Source organism: Dendrobates tinctorius, unplaced genomic scaffold (assembly GCF_039654945.1).
Source record: "Dendrobates tinctorius isolate UK_male_01 unplaced genomic scaffold, ASM3965494v1 ptg000027l, whole genome shotgun sequence".
Taxonomy (NCBI): domain Eukaryota; kingdom Metazoa; phylum Chordata; class Amphibia; order Anura; family Dendrobatidae; genus Dendrobates; species Dendrobates tinctorius.
The window spans coordinates 2,685,728-2,707,204 of NW_027361695.1; the positions used below are offsets into that span (position 1 = coordinate 2,685,728).

Below are 21,477 nucleotides of genomic sequence, written 5' to 3' on the forward strand. Positions count from 1 at the left end.
CTCTACTCCTCCTTGGTCAGTCCTCATCTGGAATACTGTGTCCGGTTATGGGCACATTTTAAAAAAAGACATTGAAAAATTGGAGCAAGTTCAGAGAAGAGCTAGCAGGATGATGGTGAGCGGACTGCAAGGAACGATTAAAGGATCTAGCAATGTTTAGTTTGCAAAAAAAGAAAGTCAAGAGGAGACTTAATAGCTGTCTACAAATATCTGAAGGGCTGTTATTCCCCATTGACTTGCATTGGGGTCGGATTTCAGACAAAACTCCGACTTTTTTGCCCTAGTCGGACCAGTTTCATCTGAAACAAATTTTGTTTCATGAAACCCAATCCAACCAAAGTCGCTCAACTCTAATCATCATTATTCTCATTAGCACATGGAAACACGAGAAGCAATGGGATGAAACAAATAGAGAAGATACAGATTAGATTTTAGAAAACACTTGTTGACAGTGAGGGTGATCAATGAGTGGAACATGCTGCCACAAGAGGTGGTGAGTTCTCCTTCAATGGAAGTCTTCAGTGGCTGGACAGACATCTGTCTGAGAAAGGGTTAGTGACTACTGCAATGAGCAGGGGGTTGGACACGATGACCCTGGGGGTCCCGTCTAGGATTCTATGAGACCGCCAAAAAAAGATTCAGTGAGAACAGAGTCTAAGTTTCCATGGAAGAGCCCAGGTCGAGTGCACTGACCCCCGTTATTCAGCCTAAACATTTAACCGCCTACTTCATCCGCTCGGTCACGATTTTGCCTCCAAAATAAAATGGTTTTCATTTTTTTTGTAATAAGAAAAAAAAAAAAAAGCTTGCTGATAAAAATGCTAAAATCTGGTGATTGTGTGTAGGCTGCAGCCGTCATGTCACGTTGGCAGCACTGCTGTATATAACAGCTCGGCAGCTCGTGCTGGCTACACCGTGCAGCACTATTGATGTGATGTCACTGCTACTGCATCCGATACACAGTGAGATAGAGTAAGTTGTTACTGAAAAGGGAAAACCCTTTTAACTCTGTCCCACTACTGCCTGGACGCCGCACAATATCAGAAGTATCCTGTGATGTCAGGAGAGCACTAATCCTTCATGTCCTGTACGGCGCTCCGTGCACCCGCCAAGGATCGGACTCGCTTTACAGCACAGCTCACAGATGAGCAATTGGATCGTGAACTGGGAACTTGGAGGGACAAGTCATCACTTGCTCTGTCACCTTTGTGCAGGGTCACTTTACTAGTAAAAGGCGCTGCCGTTAGGGAATCACACCGACAAACACCACCTACATGTCTCATCCAAATGATGCCATGACAAGGTTTTCCAGCAGAATATTGCACCATCACCAGCCTGCGCAAGCTCCTCTTCTTCCCATGGTGTGACTTGGTGCCTGCCATCTCTTAAGGTACTGTCACACTTAGCGATGTACCAGCGATCCCGACCAGCGATATGACGAGGTCACGATCGCTGGTACATCGCTAAGTGGTCGCTAGAGAGCTGCCACACAGGCAGATCTCACCAGCTACATCGCAGGGGTTGGGGGGGGGGGGGGTCGCTACTTACCTGTCAGACGAGGCGATCCTGACGTCCTCCCGCCCGCGTCCACGCATCGCTCGTCGTCACAGCAGGAAGCCCCAGCAGGAAGCTGACGACGAGAAACGACCCAGGACGTTCTCGCGCGATCAGCGATAACCAGCGGGGGAGCGGTCGGAGGCAAGTATCAGACATAGCGATAACGCTAGCAATATCGCTATAACGTCACAAAAAACAGTGACGTTATAGCGATAATGCTAGCGATATCGCTTAGTGTGACAGGCCCTTTACCCGCATGAGTGATTAACACACAGCAGACAACCGCATGATGGTAAAGATAACGTAATCCATCTCCCATTGCTACATGGTCCTCAGCCCTTTCTAACCTGACACCAATTCCGAGTTTGCACCTAAGCACTGGGCAGCAGGATCGCCCGTGAGACCCCCGTTGTTTCAGAGTTTCTCAGCTCACTAGTCCATACATCACAAGGATTATCAATAGTCTTCACTCCACCAGCGAGTGGTCCTAATGTTATGGCTCATGAATCAGAGACATGGATGCACTGACATGACGAGGGATGATCACCTCAGCCACGTGCCGTTAAGAATAATTCTACGGTAATATTTAATATATCAGTGACGTCTATTCATATCATATCGCTTGTAAGATGTCACACGTAATACTGTATATAAACAACACAGTGGCCGTGTCGCAGAACATGTTCAGGCCAAGGCCTCTCACAATGAAATTAAAGAAGCTAAATGTCACTTTCACGGCACGAGAATTATTACTGATCCCTAACAATGATCACTCTGTTACTTGGGGGCACTAAGAAAGAGGGATTCACTCGCCTCCATGTTCCTTCATGTCAGAGGCACAGGGGAAACGTGCTTAACGCATCCATGGCAGCAGGGTGATTCAATCCAATCTAGTGTTCCCAGTTTTCAGCCATTTCAGTGATGGAAGAGGTTTGGGATCAGAGGGTTTGCGTGCAAGAGACGACACTTAGGTTGTCATAAAGTGAATGGAGATATAGATCACACGACTGCATGGTAGCACATGTACACAGGTGGGGCAGGATCCTGGCGCCAGCAGCTCTAGGTACCTACTTCTATCACCACCATAGTCTGCATTATGTAATACTCTGCGTCTCTTTCCTCATTGATTGGCGATGGCTCTGGAGCACAATTCACACATGTCGTGTTCCGAGTTCTTCTCCCTCTCTGGAGGACGCGTCCGGGCTGTCTCATCAGTTGTCCCTCCATCGTCTCCAGCTAGATGCCCTCTGCCCGCCTTGCTCTCCTCAGTTCAGTAGTTTCAGCTTTCCCGTCACTTTATTCACCATTTCTTCTTCACCCATGATGGCGAGGACAGTATGTGACCCAGCTGCAATCTGAAGACAGGACAGGATGTCAGATGTTTTACAGTCGGGCTATACTGAAGAATAACATGCTGAATGTCTTACCTGGGTCCTGCCGGCATCCTGCACTAGATATGAGGGGATGTCCATGCTTAATGCCAAGGCATGTAACTCCATGAGGTGAGCAGTGCTGGAGCCCTGAAGGACGACCTTCTTAGCTCTGCACAGACAAAAGGGCAAAAATAAGGAACTAAGCAAAGAGGGAAGTTGTATCTACATTACTGATCCTGAGTTAGATCCTGTATTATACCCCAGAGCTGCACTCACTATTCTGCTGGTGCAGTCACTGTGTACATACATTACATTACTGATCCTGAGTTACATCCTGTATTATACTCCAGAGCTGCACTCACTATTCTGCTGGTGCAGACACTGTGTACATACATTACTGATCCTGAGTTACATCCTGTATTATACTCCAGAGCTGCACTCACTATTCTGCTGGTGCAGTCACTGTGTACATACATTACTGATCCTGAGTTACATCCTGTATTATACTCCAGAGCTGCACTCACTATTCTGCTGGTGCAGTCACTGTGTACATACATTACTGATCCTGAGTTACCTCCTGTATTATACTCCAGAGCTGCACTCACTATTCTGCTGGTGCAGTCACTGTGTACATACATTACTGATCCTGAGTTACATCCTGTATTATATCCCAGAGCTGCACTCACTATTCTGCTGGTGCAGTCACTGTGTACATACATTACATTACTGATCCTGAGTTACATCCTGTATTATACTCCAGAGCTGCACTCACTATTCTGCTGGTGCAGTCACTGTGTACATACATTACATTACTGATCCTGAGTTATATCCTGTATTATACTCCAGAGCTGCACTCACTATTCTGCTGGTGCAGTCACTGTGTACATACATCACATTACTGATCCTGAGTTACATCCTGTATTATACTCCGGAGATGCACTCACTATTCTGCAGGTAGTTCTGGATTGAGGCCATCTTGGTTCTCCTGTGAAGCCAGGCCTCAGGCTATAACTACATACAAACCAGACCCCTATAACAATATCCCTCTTTTGCCAGGAGCACACTGGCTTGGCATCATAGGAGGATAAGATTTACACAGTTGGTTTCTCTGCACCACTAAAAAACCCCCAAAGTATGAACATAAAAAATGAACCAGTACAGTAAACGTTGTTACCAGACATCGTATCTAGCCCAAAACAGTATTGATAAAATTGTCAGCTCACCGCCCGAAAAAAAAAAAAGAAAATAAGTTACAAGTCTCCAAAAATGGTTTTATTCAAACTACAATTAATCCTGCAAAAAAGCCAAACAAGCCCTCATGTGCCGATGTTGACAGAAGAAAAAAAGTCAGGGCTCTTAGAAGGAGGGGAGGAAAAAAAAAAAAAAAAAAAAAAAGACCAAAAATCATACGGAAGGAAAGAGGTTAATACCCCTATAATCCGGGCTGTGGAGTCGGTAAGCCAAACCTGCGACTGACTCCTCCTCCACAACTCAGACTCCTCCTCCCACATATATTGCTTATATTTAAGTGAAAAATTGATTGTAGTACAATGTGAACATCAGACATTTAATCATTTATATGATACAATAATCAAGACATTTAGATAGAACATAATATATATTTATTGGAATACAACTCATATATATATATATATATATATATATATATATATATATATATCTCTCTATGTAATAAACTATGTAAGTGGCAAAAAACAGTTTTCAACAAAAGAGGTGTATGCTGCTGTTGCTAGGAGGCTGACACTATGCAAAACAAGAAAATTAGCTCCTCCCCGGCAGTATACACCCACCGACAGGCACAAGGTACCAGTTGGTGAGAAAGCAGTAGGAGAAGCAACCAAAAACTATGAACATATGTACCAACCCAACAAGGGACTCGAAGACCCAACACGGTACAACTTAAACAGGGAGGGTGCTGTGTCCCCCAATGAAGGCTCCAAGAAAGAGATTTTACGGTAAGAACCCAAAATCCCTCTTTCTTTATCGCCTTATTGGGGGACACAGATTACCATGGGACGTTCCAAAGCAGTCCCGAGGGTGGGAACAGCCATAAAGGAACGAAAGAAGGAAGGGCTTAGGTCGGCCAATGTGCGACCGCCGCCTGCAGAACCTTCCTACCAAGAGCTGCATCGGACGAGGCCTGGGTATGAACCCTGTAGAACCTCGCAAAAGTGTGCAAAGACGACCAGGTCGCAGCTCTGCAAAGATGCAAGGCCGAAGCCTGGTGTCGCACAGCCCAAGAAGCCCTACAGCCCGGGTGGAGTGGGCTCTCACTCCCGGAGGGGGCAGTTTTTCCTGAAGTCGGTAGGCTTCCAGGATGGTAGAACGAATCCAGCGAGCAATTGTGGATTTGGACGTCGGAAGCCCTTTCCGGCGACCTTCAGAGATGACAAGCAGGGAATCGGATAGGCGAAAAGAAGCTGTCCTGGCAAGGTAGACACGCAAGGCTCTCACTATGTCCAGTTTGTGGAGCGACTTTTCCAGGGGATGAGCTGGCGCAGGACAAAACGATGGAAGAACGATATCTTCGTTAATGTGAAAGGGGGATACCACCTTTGGAAGGAAGGAACTGGCCTGAGAACGACCTTATCTTGGTGAAGGATAAGGTACGGGGAACGACAGGATAAAGCCGCCAGCTCAGAAACTCTCCTGATGGATGTAATGGCGATTAGAAAAGCCACCTTCCATGAAAGAAGGGACAGAGTAATGTCCTGGATTGGTTCGAACGGCGCCTTTTGGAGAGCGCCAAGAACGAGATTGAGATCCCACGGATCTATCGGAGAATGATGAGGAGGAGCTACATGGGCGACTCCTTGGAGAAAAGTCTTCACCTGCGGTAAAGAAGCCACATCCTTCAGGAAGAGGATTGCCAGGGCAGACACCTGGCCTTTGAGGGTACTGAGGGACAGGCCCGCATCCAAATCGGATTGGAGGAAACCAAGTATGGGTGGAATGGAGAATCACAATGGAAAAACATCATTATCATCGCACCAACGGAAAAATGCCTTCCAGTACCTATGGTAAATGCGGGAGGAGGCTGGTTTCCTATCCTTGATCATGGTTTGAATGACCCGGCTGGAAAACCCTGATTCCCTCAGAATTGCGGCCTCAACGGCCATGCTGTTAAACTCAGAGACTGAGAATTCTGGTGGTAAAGGGGCCCTTGTGAGAGGAGTTCTGAACGGTCTGGAAGCCTCCAGGGGACGTCCGCGAGCATGTTCACCAACTCCGCTTACCAAGGGCGTCTCAGCCAGTCTGGAGCCACTAGGATGACTGGGATGCCCTCTGACTTTATCTTTTTGACCACTTTTGGGATTAGGGAAAGGGGAGGAAACAGGTAAGGCAGTTGGAACTGGGACCACGGAATTACTAGGGCGTCGCAACCGACGGATAGAGGATCCCTGGACCTGGCTACAAAGTGAGGAACTTTGTTGTTCATCCGAGATGCCATGAGATCGACGTCCGGGGTGCCCCAACGCTGGCATATCTGACTGGACTGTGGGATGAAGGGACCATTCGCCTGACGCTAGAGCCTGGCGACTTAAGAAGTCAGCTGCTCAATTTTCCACCCCTGGAATGTGAATGGCGGAGATCGCCGGAACGTGACGCTCTTCCCAACGCAGTATCCTTGCCACTTCTGACATCACCTGCCTGCTGTGAGTACCACACTGGTGGTTTAGGTACGCCACGGCCGTGGCGTTGTCTGACTGAATGCGGACTGGTTTGCCTACGAGGAGAGGCTGCCAACGAAGGAGAGCAAGGAAGACTGCTCTGATCTCCAGAAGGTTGATGGGGAGAAGAGTCTCCTGGGCGTTCCAGCGCCCTTGGGCCATTTTCCGATGGTAAACCGCCCCCCATCCTAGGAGACTGGCATCGGTGGTGATGACTTGCCACCGAGGCGGAAGAAAGGACCTTCCCTGGAGAACTGACGCCGGCAAAGTCCACCAAGTCAGCGATTGTCTGACTCTGAGCGGAAGAAGAATGGGGCAGTCCAAAGAAAACGAGGTCTTGTCCCAGACTGAAAGGAAGAACAGCTGGAGAGGGCGAGAGTGAAATTGTGCGAAAGGCACTGCTTCCATGGAAGCTATCATCTTCCCCAGAACCCTCATGCAAGACCGAAGGGACATGATTCTCGAGCGTTTTAGGGATCGGATCCCCTTGCAAAAGGTTGAAAATTTGCCCCTCGGTAGAAACACCCGGGCTAGATTCGTGTCGAATTCCATGCCCAAAAAGGTCAGATGCTGGGTAGGGTGCAGGATGGACTTCTCCTTGTTGACTATCCATCCGAGGTGGCCGAGGGCATCCAGGGTTATCTGAAGACTTTGAAGACAGTCTTGGCGGGACGAGCCCTTGATCAGGAGATCGTCCAGGTAAGGGATGATGAGAATCCCCCTGGATCGAAGGATGGCCATGACTGTTGTCATCACCTTCGTAAAGACACAGGGAGCGGAGGCTAGGCCGAAGGGAAGGGCCGTTAACTGGTACTGATTGTCCTGAATCGCAAAGTGGAGATATCTCTGATGTTGCAAACAAATAGAGATGTAGAGGTAGGCATCTTGTATGTCCACAGAGAAGAGGAACTCTCCGAGTTCCATCGAGGCTATTACCGAGCGCAGAGACTCCATCTTGAAGTGGAGGATCCTCACGTGGCGGTTGAGCAACTTGAGGTCCAAAATTGGACGAAGGGAACCGACTTTTTTCGGGACTACGAAGAGATTCAAGCAGAACCCTGAAAACCGTTCGTTTGAAGGAACGGGAACGATAATCCCAGCGGAAAGGAGGGAGGAGACGGCCTGAGGGAACCCTGGAATCTGAGACCGCTGTCTTGGGGGTCGAGACAGGAAGAAGTGACTGTTTGGGGGGGGGGGGGGGGGGCAGAAAATTCGATTTTGTATGTGATGTGATGATTTCTCTGACCCAAGCGTCGTCGACAACGGATAGCCATGCGTCCTTGAAAGAGGAAAGTCTGCCTCCCACCCTGGAAGGATTTCCAGGTGGGGGTGACCCGTCACTTAGATGAAAATCTGCCGGAACGGGGGCCTGAGGACCTGGAGGGCTGACCTCTTGATCTCCAGCGGGGAAAGTGTTTATAAGATGGTTTTCTCCGGTTTCTGGAAGCAGAGGGACGGTCCTGCTGGGATGAACCTTCTGCGGAAGAGAAGGGGCGAAAGGACCTAAACGGCCAAGAAGCTTTCGTATTAAAAAACCTTCTAGGCCGGGACTGAAGAAGGGAGGTACTCTTACCACCAGTGGCATCCGAGATTATCTGATCCAGCTTGGCGCCAAAGAGCCTAGAGCCGTGAAACGCCAGGTTGGTGATTGACTTTTTCGAGGTGGTGTCCGCACTCCACGTCTTCAACTAAAGAACGCGGCGTATGGCTACTATGTTGCTGCTAGCTCTTGCTACGCACCCAGCCGCGTCCAAGGAGGCGGCCAAAAGGTATTTACCCGCATGATTAATCTGGTCCGCTAAATCTTCCAGCTCGTCCTGAGGAGCTGCCGCTGAAATGCCCTTGCGAAGAATTTTTGCCCAAGCTGAAATGACCTTCGCCACCCAAGCGGAGGCGAAAATAGGACAGAGGGAGGCGCCGGATGCCTCAAAAATTGACTTAGCCAACGATTCTATTTGCCTGTCCGTTGGATCTTTAAGCGAAAGAACCGTCTTCTGAGGGGGTGCCTTATCCTCCTTTATCTTGAGAGTTTAGAATATAGCCGATATGAGACTGTCCACCATGTCCCGAGTTCTAGCTATGTTGTCCACCTCTGAGTCAGATCCAGATTGGGAATCGTCTGACCTAGGGTCGTCTGCTGAGGAGGGAGATGAGGAGCGTAGCCTGGGAGAAGCGGAAGGGCCTTGCGAGCTGGAAGAGGAGCCAGACAGAGCCTGCTTCCTAGAGCCCCTACCCGGCCTGTCCATCTGAGGGTCGCGGTCAGGTGCAGGCGACTCACCGTGAGGGGCGGTCGGCGCACAGGTGGCTGTAGATAGCTGAGGCAACCGCTCTAAGACCTGGACCAGAGACTGAGACACTTTAGACAGATCAGAGACCGACTGAGACATTGCAACGGCGCACTCAGGGGGTGGGGTGCTCTCAATCCGAGGCTCGGAGTGCTCCTGAGGGGCAGACATGGAGGAAGGGCTGCAGGACGGGCTGAAGGGAGACGACTGACCTGATGCCCACTTCTTTTTACAGCGCGCGCAGGCGTAGTGAATAGCGGTGGGTCTAGAACAGGGAGCCCCTGCAGGGTTGGACATATGTCTATGCGGTAGAAGCGCTACCTGATGGGGAACTGCCGTGGAGAGCCAATTCTAGCATCAGACTGAAGCGGCGCCGAGCCTACCGAGGTTCAGATGTGGAGCAAAACACCGTTGTGTCCCCCAGGAAGAGATCCGGTGAAGAGAGAGGATGATATCCAGCAAAGACAGGAAAAACGCTAGCGGTGGGCCGCGTGATTGGAAGAGAACCGAGGGGGGGAGGGGCGCGGTTAAGGAGACTGACAGGGCTGAAGTGAAAGCAGCCCTGTGATGGGCTGAAAAAGCGCGTGAAGAAAGCGTGCGCAGGGAGAGGGGAGGAAGCTTTCAAAATGAAAGTGAAAGTGTTTCCCTCTGCACTCACAAGCGACAGCGCGCCCAGAGCCAGTAAAGCCTCAGGGACAGGGAAGGCACCGGGTAGGATGCTGCCCGTGAACGCCACCGCTGGACCCCCCGGTGATAGCAGAAGAGACGCGCATCTGACAGAGCACTCGGGGGAAAAAAGGCGGGAAATTCAAAAATGGCAATGAAAGGTACAGACCCTAATAGCGTGTGGGGAGACTGCAGGGCGGGTATTTCAAACAGCCTGTAATGGCTGCAGGGCTGAGTGGGTCAGCTTGGGTCCATTTTTGAGAGCGGGGCTGGAGGGGACATGCAGATCAGCTTACCTGACGTCCCTGAGGAGGATGACCGCAGGGGCCCACGATAGAGAGCAGGCCGCTGGGAGAGGCGATCCTCTGTACCCACACCATGTCCGTATGGTGCAGAAGACGGCTGCAATCTCATGCTGGCAGGGGAAACGTCACCGCTGGCGACCGCCGTCTTCCTCTCAGTCCTGTCCCGGGAGAGGGGTGAGGAGGGGAATCGGCTAGGACCGGCCACCCGTCAATAGCTCAAAGCAACCGAGGGTGATAGGAGAAGGTCCTGCCTGTGGTCCTGAGAGTTGCGATGTGGGCAATACCACATTGCTCGCTCAGCCGCCTGAAATGGAAAAGCAGGATGAACTCACATCCTGTTTCCTGATGCTGTATCTGAAAAATAAAGTGAAAACATTAAGGCTGAGTTCACATGTGGCGTTTTTTTCGCGTTTCCGCGGCGGTTTTAACCGCGCGATTTTGCCGCGAAAAATATGCATCCTATGCATTCCTATGGGATTCCGCAATGCTGTGCTAATGCTGCGGTTTTTACCGCGGCGGAATCGCTTTGCGATAAAAACCGCAGCATGCTCATTAATTTGCGGAATCGCGGCGATCCCGCACCCATAGGAATGCATTGTTCCGCTTACTTCCCGCATGTGGCTGTGCACACCATGGGGAAAGTAAGCAGAACAATTGCGGATGGTACCCACGGTCCGGAGGAGAGGAGACTGTCCTCCGGGCTTTGGGTACCATACCCCTGTAAAAAATAGAATTTAAAATAAAAAAATATTGTTCTCACCTTCCGGCGTCCCGCGCAGCCTTCCCGCCTCTCTCCACGCTCCCGGTCCCAGTAAGCCTTTGCGAAAATGCCCGCGATGGCGTCCGTTTTCGCGGGATCGTGAAATCTCGCGGTCATTCGCGAGACGTCACGATCCCGCGAGAACGGACGTCATCGCGGGCATTTTAGCAAAGGATTACAGGGAACGGATGCGCGGGACGTCGGAAGGTAAGAACAACACCATTATTTTTTACATTCTTTTACTACTGATGCCGCATAGGCGGCCTCAGTAGTAAAAAGTTGGTCACACTCGTCAAACACTATGTTTGACGAGTGTGACCAACCTGTCAATCAGTTCTCCAAGCGATGCTACAGATCGCTTGGAAAACGCTAGCATTTTGCAAGCTAAATATGCTTGCAAAATGCTTGTTTTTCCGCGGGAAAATCGCAGGAATTTAAAATGCGATTTTCCCGCGGAATGGAATTCCGGAATTCTCGCGGTAATTTCCGCGAGAGTTCCGGTACGTGTGCACTTAGCCTAATACACACAACTAAAAGCTGAAAAGAAAAAGACTTCGTTAAATGTGGATCTGGGGAGATCCCGGTCCGCCTCCTACAGACACCAAGCACAAACTGAGGTACCTTGTGCCTGTCGGGTGTATACAACAAATATAAACCTAGCACTCAACTTAAAGATATTTGCAAGGCGGTTTATTGTAGTACACGAAAAAGACGTTTCGGTCAATGTGACCTTCTAAAGTTATGAGGAGAATCTCTCTCAGGTAATGAGCTTGTCAGAATATACGAGAGGGGCAACCGTGCCTCCAGATGCGGTGTCGGCCGGTGGACACCGCATCTGGAGGCACGGTTGCCCCTCTCGTATATTCTGACAAGCTCATTACCTGAGAGAGATTCTCCTCATAACTGAAGAAGGTCACATTGACCAAAACGTCTTTTTCGTGTACTACAATAAACCGCCTTGCAAATATCTTTAAGTTGAGTGCTAGGTTTATATTTGTTGCTTTAACGGTTTGGGAACCTAACCTTAGCACCATCTTGAGTTGTGCTCACGGTGTTCTTTCTGTCGGGTGTATACTGCCGAGGAGGAGATAATTTTCTTGTTTTGCATAGTGTCAGCCTCCTAGCAGCAGCATACACCCATGGTTATCTGTGTCCCCCAATAAGGTGATAAAGAAAACATACTAAATAACATTTGTGCAGTCTATGAATTTGTTCTGAGAAATAGTATTGCCTCCATCAGATCCTCCTTCATAGAGGACCACAAATCTGATCTAATAATTTTAAAGGGAATCTGTCACCCTTTTTTTGGCCTTGCAGCTGCCAGCGTCGGGAGAGGTCCGGCGCCTGCGCACTGCAGAATTCTGTTCTGCCCTCAACAGGGCAGAGCAATGCGCCTGCGCCATTACAGGACGGGAGAAGAGGACGTCATCGCATGAAGAAGGGAGGCGCCGGACGGGACGGCGATACCCATCGGACCGCCCACCTCGGTGAGTATAATAACGTGTTTTTCTTCTCTTTCAGGTTACATCGGAGGCTTATCTACAGCATTACAGAATGCTGTAGATAAGCCCCCGATGTCTATGCCGGCAGCTGCAAGGCCAAAAAAAAGGGTGACAGATTCCCTTTAAAGCCAGAGAACAACCTCTCTACACTAACTTTGGTTGGAGGCAAAGCCATAACCACATGGGCAACATCTCTAACAATTTCCAGGTATAAAGGAATTGCCTCATGCTCAGTCAGTTTTGATGAACGGTTGAATTTTTCTATTTCTTTGAGAGAAAGTGAAACATTTTTGCTGAAATATGGTCAATCTGCTGCTATAGGAGACGGAGTGAAATCTTTTTCCTTGTGGCAACGCTTTGCTTGCTCCATATCATCCAAATACTTGTCAAAGTCAAACTCCTCATCTGATGAGGATGAAGATATGGCAGCAGTAGCACTGCCAGGACCCAAGTCCTCTTGCGCCTGGCAGTCCTCCTGTAGGCCACTCATCCTAACTGCTACCTCTGTCAGAGCTTCTTTTCCTTTAGTAAGCTGTTGATCATCAAGCAGTATACGATGACTTGGGTCCACATAAACAGCTGCCAGAAATTTTTTTTTTCCAATAGCTGTGTCTCTCTCTGATTCATTGAAGCAGATATGCCATCTGGGATTAAACCTCCTCCTTGGGACAGGCAAAATAGCAAGTTCTTCCACTCCCTTATGAAAATGCCAGGAGTTAAATCCTCAGCTTGTAATTTTTTAGTCACTGTAAATGGGTGATTAAGCAATTCCTTCAATTCAGCCACCTATGTCCATTGACCTTCATTTAGGGTTACCTGAGGGTTCGCCATATCTATAAGAAACAGTTTTAGTTCAAGCAATCGCTCAATCATTAAATACAGTGCCTTGCGAAATTATTCTGCCCCCTGAAAATTTTCAACCTTTTCCCACGTATCATGCTTCAAACATAAAGATACCAAATGTAAATTTTTGGTGAAGAATCAACAAGTGTAACACAATTGTGAAGTTGAACGAAATTTATTGGTTATCTTAAATTTTTGTGGAAATACAAAAACTGAAAAGTGGGGCGTGCAATATTATTCGGCCCCTTTACTTTCAGTGCAGCAAACTCACTCCAGAAGTTCATTGTGGATCCCTGAATGATCAAATGTTGTCCTAAATGACTAATGATGATAAATACAATCCACCTGTGTGTAATCAAGTCTCCGTATAAATGCACCTGCACTGTGATAGTCCCAGGGTTCTGTTTGAAGCACAGAGAGCATCACGAACACCAAAGAACACAACAGGCAGATCCGTGATACTGTTGTGGAGAAGTTTAAAGCCAGATTTGGATACAAAATGATTTCCAAAACTTTAAACATCCCAAGGAGCACTGTGCAAGCGATTATATTGAAGTGGAAGGAGTATCATACCACTGCAAATCTACCAAGACCCGGCCGTCCCTCTAAACTTTCATCTCAAACAAGGAGAAGACTGATCAGAGATGCAGCCAAGAGGCCCATGATCACTCTGGATGAACTGCATAGATCTACAGCTGAGGTGGGACAGTCTGTCCATAGGACAACAATCAGTCGTACACTGCACAAATCTGGCCTTTATGGAAGAGTGGCAAGAAGAAAGCCATTTCTCAAAGACATCCATAAAAAGTATCGTTTAAGGTTTGCAACAAGCCACCTGGGAGACACACCAAACATGTGGAAGAAGGTGCTCTGGTCAGATGAAACCAAAATCAAACTTTTTGGCAACAATGCCAAACGATATGTTTGGCGTAAAGGCAACACAGCTCATCACCCTGAAAATTTTTGTTCAACTTCACAATTGTGTCCCACTTGTTGATTCTTCACCAAAAATTTACATTTGGTATCTTTATGTTTGAACCATGATATGTGGGAAAAGGTTGAAAAGTTCCAGGGGGCCAAATACTTTCGCAAGGCACTGTAAGTGCTGCCCCACCGAGTGGCTTGATCGACAATTGCCCCTTTCCCAGCACGTCTCTTCGAGATGGAATCAATTTTGGGGGTTCTGGCGGCAACAACCAATTTCCTCACTTTTCCAATCAGATTTCCAGCATGCCCCTCTTGCAGACTATCTCTTATTGCCAGCTGCAGCGTGTGCACAACACAGCGCATGTGATGAATAGGAAAGTGTTTTGAAGCAGCTTCAACAAGATCATCTATTTCTACAGTATAATTTTGCTGTTCTTCTGTAGTAATATGTTTGTTCCTCAGTTCCATGAACAGCACTGTGGCCTTCCATCTCAAACACACGGAATCCTAAATTTTCTTCTAGCTGTTGTTCATTATTCTCATTCATCAGTTTAATTGTACTTATGTTTGAAGCATTGTCCGTTACAATAGCAAGAACCTGTTCTTGTGTGAATGAAGCCTTAGATCAGGAATAGAACAGTCATTTATAGGACATTTCATAACTTTCCCAAATTCCCATGAAAAAATATTCAGCACATTCTGCACTGAACTACTGTACCCAATTTATTATATACTAGCTGAAGAGCCCGGCGCTGCCCGGGCATAGTAACTAACTGTGGTTAGTTATAACAAATTATAATTATCTTCCATCCCATAGTCCTGTGCCCACATATCCATCATACATATCCACGATCCCATAGGCCCGTGCCCATATACCCATCATACATATCCTCCATCCCATAGTCCCATGCCCATATACCCATCATACATATCCGCCATCCCATAGTCCAGTGTCCATATACCCATCATACATATCCGCCATCCCATAGTCCTGTGCCCATATACCCGTCATACATATTCTCCATCCCATAGTCCAGTGTCCATATACCCATCATACATATCCGCCATCCCATAGTCCTGTGCCCATATACCCGTCATACATATTCTCCATCCCATAGTCCAGTGTCCATATACTCATCATACATATCCGCCATCCCATAGTCCCGTGCCCATATACCCGTCATACATATCCTCCATCCCATAGTCAACCATTATGACATCATAATGAGAGGCGGGGCTTGCAACCTATGATGACATCAGCGTCGCCATGGCAACCATTATGACATCATAATGAGGGGTGGGGCTTGACGCGCGCACACTTTTTCCCCAGTATGTAGACAGGGGCAAAATTGTTTGGTGAATTGGAACGCGCGGGGTTAAAATTTCGCCTCACAACATAGCCTAGGACGCTCTCAGGGTCCAGACGTGTGACTGTGCCAAATTTTGTGGCTGCAGCTGCGACGGTGCGGATGCCAATCCCGGACATACACACACACATACACACACTTGAGCTTTATATTTTAGATTTTAAGAGTCGGTCCATTTTATACCGACTCCACCAAAATGAGCACCGACTCAGACTCCACAGCCCTGCCTATAATGACATCCCTCTTGAGCCACGAGAACATAAGTCCCATCCAGGCTTACCCGTATTCTTCCCATTTCTCCACCATCTCCTTGGTCTTGGAGTCCTTTAACATGAGCTGATATAAGCCGACGGCTCCGTGTGCCACCTGTGCAGCAATCTGCGGAGAGAGGGCCGGGCAGAGATTAATGGCTTTGGTGCTACAAGACCTAACACATGCTCTATACATGTCACCTGCAACCCCGGCAGAGCGAGTGGGAGCCGCTCAGGCATCATGTCGTCGATGTATCCATGACTGTTACATGGTCATGCACCCAGGGCTAAATCTACACCACTGCATACATTGTGTGAGTGTGAAGATCTTATAAGGAGAAAAAAAAAAAAAAAAGCCTCCGTTTTGGCCTCCATAAAGGGAATGGAGCCATAAATGTATAGTAGAGGTCGGGCCCATGCATGTGCCGCTAACCGCGGGTCAGAATTCCCATTCATCTGACATCACAGCCCTTGGTGTTATCCTTATCTACTACACATTTATAGCATAGCGTGGCTTGCAAAAGTATTCACCCCAATTTGTGTGTGATGCATCAGCACTAAATAGTCTACATTGGTGAAGTGAGAAAAATATTGGCATAAATTAAATGTATGCGATCAAATAACTAAAAATTGGCATGTGTATATGTATTCACTCCTTTTGCTATGAAGCTCCTAAAAATTTCTGGTGCAAGCAGTTCCCTTGATAAGTCCCATGCTGTGTGCAATCCAAGTATCGTGAGAGTGCCAGGGATCCCTGGACAAAGCATTTCATAGCGAAACGCGCGTCGGGGCGTGGTGGCTTCCTCGGGTATATCCTCTAGGTAACTATACCTCTTTATGTGTACACTTAAGTGGTGATAAAACTTCTCTCTGCTCGGCACTCTCATGGCCGGTATTACTCTGTGACCTCATATATCGTTGTTGCTCTATGCAACTGGGAGCACATTTCTTTATACATTGTTATTCTACAGTGATTTTACCAATTTGTACTCTTACCATTAATTACTTTAATTATGTGCCCCTAGTTGCATTTAACAAAGGAATCACTACGAAATTAACCATTATTATTTTTAGTGCCAATTTGTATTTGTGCATAATAGTATAAAACAATTTTTTTCTGACATTTTGCATACTTGTCTCGAGGTTAGTTACCTGGGTGTACCTACCTTTTGCTTCCTGTACCTTGTGGTATCTACCCCTTGCTTTTATTTGCTTTTTTCAATAAAGATTATGCGGTTTATTGCTATATGGCTTTGTGTAAAGCTTCCTTTTTTGTTTTTTTTTAAAATATATTTCTGCTTTATGGCCCTATATGCGGGATTATCCTTAGGTGTGGGTTTTTGTTTTTTTTTTTTTTACAATTTTTATGTCTAAGGCTTGTTTTGACTTTGCCAAAAGACATGTGGTAGACTCCCCAAATGTATGGAGGAAGGAGCTGTGGTCAGAGGAGAACAAAATGTAACTTTTTGGCCACCAAGGTAAAGAGGTATGTCTTGCTCCAAACCAACATAGCTCATCGCCCCAAAAACACCATCCCCACAGTGAAACGTGGTGGTGGCAGCATCATGCTGTGGAGATGTTTTTCAGCAGCAGGAACAGGGAAAATGGTCTGAGTCTAGGGGAAGATTGATGGTGTGAAATACAGGGATATTTTTGAGCAACACCTATTTCATTCTGTCAGTGATCTGAGAGACTGGGACAGTGGTTCACCTTCCAACAAGAAATGTGCAAATGTATTGGAGTGGCCTTGTCAAAGCCCAGACCTTAAACCAACGGAAAATCTGTGGTTAGAATTGAAGATTGCTGTTCACCAGAGGAAACCATTGAACTTGAAGGAGCTGGAGCAGTTTTGCCTTGAAGAATGGGCAAAAATCCCAGTGGCAAGATGTGGAAAGCTCACAGAGACTTATCCAGATTATTGTTATGCTGTAATGTCTATTGTCTGTACAAATCCCCTCGGAAATGTAAAGTGCTGCGGAATATGTCGGCGCTATAGAAATAAAATTTATTATTATTACTATCATCATCCAGAGTTATTTTGTTCTATTTGTTGTTTGCTTCACAATAAAAAGAAAATCAAATGTTCACAATTCTAGGCAGGTTCTTTACATGAACTGATGAAAGACCTCCAGAAAACACACAGTGAAACACCAGGTTGTGAGGTAGCAAAAAACAAAAATGTCAAAAGGTGTATGTGTGTGGGGGGTGTATATACTTTTGCAAGCCACTGTAAATGTACCAGATGGGAATAACGCTTTAAGGAATACTATTGCATTGTCTCTCTTGGGGTAATGAATTCTTACCTTCCCTACTCCCATAGACAGATCCGAGTTCACCACAAACACCATCTTGAAGAAAGTGTCGTCATCATCCGAATCCTAAACAATAGGAGCGGGAAGATAATGTGAAATATATTGGAAAACAGAACCAAGCGCCAGCAACTATTGAGGTTTTAGTTTGACTCACAAACACAGCGCCACGAGTGTCTGTGTCTGGTACTGCAACAGCCTTACTCCTAAGAATGAGGAGCAAGGACGTAAGTGCCGATGTTTCCAGACTTGCAGCCCCTTTATTCTGCTGGTTGGCACAGCTCGGACCCCCTGGAGACTCCCACCATCAATCACATGGCTATGAATGTTAAAGCTGCAGAAAATCCCTTTCATTCATGCAGAGGCCACTTACCGGATTCTGGTTTTCTAAGCTGTCAAAGTAAAATATTGCAGCCTCTTCGGCCGATATGTTCCCGGTCAGAAGCAGCGCCTGAAAGAATAGAGAAAAAAAATTATATGACCAGGGTCCGGTCTGCAAAGTTGGAACTGGATGTCGTTCCAATATGGCCTGCCCAACTTTTCCAGAGCCGTAAAAGGTAAATGTACCCAGTGATATGCTGACTATGTTCCCAGTGCATACCCAGAAAAGCGGAACGAGAACTTCTAGGGGGAATTTTAATGGCAGCCATACTGTGAATATGGACACGTAAATAATGCACAGTACAGCCTCACGGTGCCCCCCATTACAGCCCCCCCAACAGCTACACCTTACAGTCTCGCGCTCCTTCGTTGCTCCTCTCTCTTTTTACCTTCTTGGCCTCTTCTTCAGGAATAGCCAGGTCCTTGAGCTGCTGTAAATACTGAGCGTTCACCTCCGCGCCTTCCTGGGCTCCGTCAGCCGCAGTCTCCATTATACCTAAAGGAAAGACGCCTTCATTTATTTCCAACCCGTTCTCATAAAAGGACGATGAAATCCAGATCAAGGAAGATCACGTCCCGCCATCTCCGCAATCACCATTATTAGTGTAAAAAAGGTTTTCTCAGCTTCAAATAAACACTGTGGTCATATATCGAGTATATATATATACAGATCTACCACAGGCGGACGTGTATTCTGGATTATCTTGGAGAATTTGCACTTGTTAGCCAGAGTCGGCTGTACTGCACCCTGGATTGGGGCAAGTAAAAACCCATGACGCCCTCTGGTGGTGATTGGGTGCATGTGAGTTGTTTGACAATTGTTCTCACTGTCGCTGGCGACCATTGTAATAGCAGCGCGGGAAAGAAAATATCTACTTAGCAACATCAATATATACAAAGATAAAACAGAACTTGATGAACGTTATATAGAAGATTTAATCTTAATATGGGAAGGAACTCAAGGAAGCCGAGAATTTCATCAAACACATCAACAATAAGGAGATCAGCTTAAACTCTACATAAAAGGCACAAAAGAACAAATAATCTATTTAGATATCACAACAACAGGAAACCCTCAGCGGCACAAATCAAGATCAACCCGTACAGAAAGGCCGGACTCTAAATCACCTCACGTGTAACAAATGATATCAGAGAAATAAGAATGGAAAGGACGAGGTCACACTACAGAACCGTCAGGAACCGACTCAGGCAGCGAGGTCATTGTCACCGCTGCTGGAGGAGAGCCGAGGCCACAGCAGAGCATAGAGAGAAGAATGGTAGAGAGAAAACGAGAAATAAAGAAAAAGTATGGTTCACTCAGGGCGGCCCACGCAAGGGGCAGGGATGGGGGCGGGGGGTCAGCCGACGCAAGGGGCAGGGATGGGGGCGGGGGGTCAGCCGACGCAAGGGGCAGGGATGGGGGCGGGGGGTCAGCCGACGCAAGGGGCAGGGATGGGGGCGGGGGGTCAGCCGACGCAAGGGGCAGGGATGGGGGCGGGGGGGTCAGCCGACGCAAGGGGCAGGGATGGGGGCGGGGGGTCAGCCGACGCAAGGGGCAGGGATGGGGGCGGGGGGTCAGCCGACGCAAGGGGCAGGGATGGGGGCGGGGGGGTCAGCCGACGCAAGGGGCAGGGATGGGGGCGGGGGGTCAGTCGACGCAAGGGGCAGGGATGGGGGCGGGGGGTCAGCCGACGCAAGGGGCAGGGATGGGGGCGGGGGGTCAGCCGACGCAAGGGGCAGGGATGGGGGCGGGGGGTCAGCCGACGCAAGGGGCAGGGATGGGGGCGGGGGGTCAGCCGACGCAAGGGGCAGGGATGGGGGCGGGGGGTCAGCCGACGCAAGGGGCAGGGATGGGGGCGGGGGGTCAGCCGACGCAAGGGGCAGGGATGGGGGCGGGGGGTCAGCCGACGCAAGGGGCAGGGATGGGGGCGGGGGGTCAGCCGACGCAAGGGGCAGGGATGGGGGCGGGGGGTCAGCCGACGCAAGGGGCAGGGATGGGGGCGGGGGGTCAGCCGACGCAAGGGGCAGGGATGGGGGCGGGGGGTCAGCCGACGCAAGGGGCAGGGATGGGGGCGGGGGGTCAGCCGACGCAAGGGGCAGGGATGGGGGCGGGGGGTCAGCCGACGCAAGGGGCAAGGATGAGGGGGGTCAGCCGACGCAAGGGGCAGGGATGAGGGGGGCCAGCCGACGCAAGGGGCAGGGATGGAGGGGGGGGTCAGCCGACGCAAGGGGCAGGGATGGGGGGGGTCAGCCGACGCAAGGGGCAGGGATGGGGGTGGGGTTTTGCCGACGCAAGGGGCAGGGATGGGGGGGGGGGGGTCAGCCGACGCAAGGGGCAGGGATGGGGGGGGGTCAGCCGACGCAAGGGGCAGGGATGGGGGGGGGGGGGGTCAGCCGACGCAAGGGGCAGGGATGGGGGGGGGGGGGGGTCAGCCGACGCAAGGGGCGGGAAGCGTTCGGCCGATGCAAGGGGGAAGGGATAGCAGCAGCCAAAGCAAGGAGGGACAACACACTGCAATACAAAAATCACAGGTGCAGGTCTTTTAGGCGTGAAACCCCCTCACCTTCCCCCGAAGACACAATAATAAAAATGGCCAAGGCGGGAAAGGGTTAACAGGGTCGTCCTATCTGATTGACTGTGGTGGAAAATTAGGGGGTCTTTCATGTGACTGTCCATAGAGCTATGGTCACTAAGGCTGTGTGCACACGCTGCGGATTCTGCTGCGGTGTACAGTACCATTATAACCTATGGGAAATGGTAACCGCAGTGCAGACGGTGCGGATTTTTCCGCGCGGTTTTGAAACCGCAGAAAGAATAGACATGTTAATTCTTTCTGCGGATTCTGCTGTGGTTTGCCATCTCCTCCATTGTGGAGATGAAAAACCGCAGGGCAAATCCGCACCCCATTCCGCAGCGTGTGCACGCACCCTAAGGTCTCAGCCTGAAACCCCCGTTACCATGGAAACCGCACAACTGAAGCGTTACACCCGGATATGAATGGACCCCGCACATACAGAGCCGGCGGCCACGGCTCAGCCCACACACACCGGCATCACGCGTCCCCCGACCGCCGGGTTCTCACCTCCAGCCAAAAACAAACGTCCCCTCAGTCCCAGAAGCCTCCTGCCACCGCCGGTGCCCGGTCCGCCTCCTCCTCAGTCAGCAAGACCACGCGACCGGAAACGCTAAAGGAAGCTGATGAGCATAGAGTTGTTTCCGCATATGAACGCGCGCCATCTTGTGGCCGACGGTCAGTAT

General features: G+C 49.0%; 1 protein-coding gene across 1 annotated transcript; it reads right to left on the reverse strand.

Annotated features, from left to right (window-relative positions):
• Positions 1 to 2,119: 2,119 nt before the first annotated feature.
• Positions 2,120 to 21,442, reverse strand: LOC141084767 (probable peptidyl-tRNA hydrolase 2). Its single transcript, XM_073569680.1, has 7 exons — positions 21,302 to 21,442; positions 18,608 to 18,714; positions 18,211 to 18,288; positions 17,832 to 17,906; positions 15,558 to 15,655; positions 2,985 to 3,099; positions 2,120 to 2,912 (listed from the first exon to the last, which is right to left on the reverse strand). The coding sequence occupies exons 2-7, from the start codon at positions 18,707 to 18,709 to the stop codon at positions 2,823 to 2,825; spliced, it is 558 nt and encodes a 185-aa protein (XP_073425781.1). The 5' UTR covers positions 18,710 to 18,714; positions 21,302 to 21,442; the 3' UTR covers positions 2,120 to 2,822.
• Between the last annotated feature and the right edge of the window lie 35 nt (positions 21,443 to 21,477).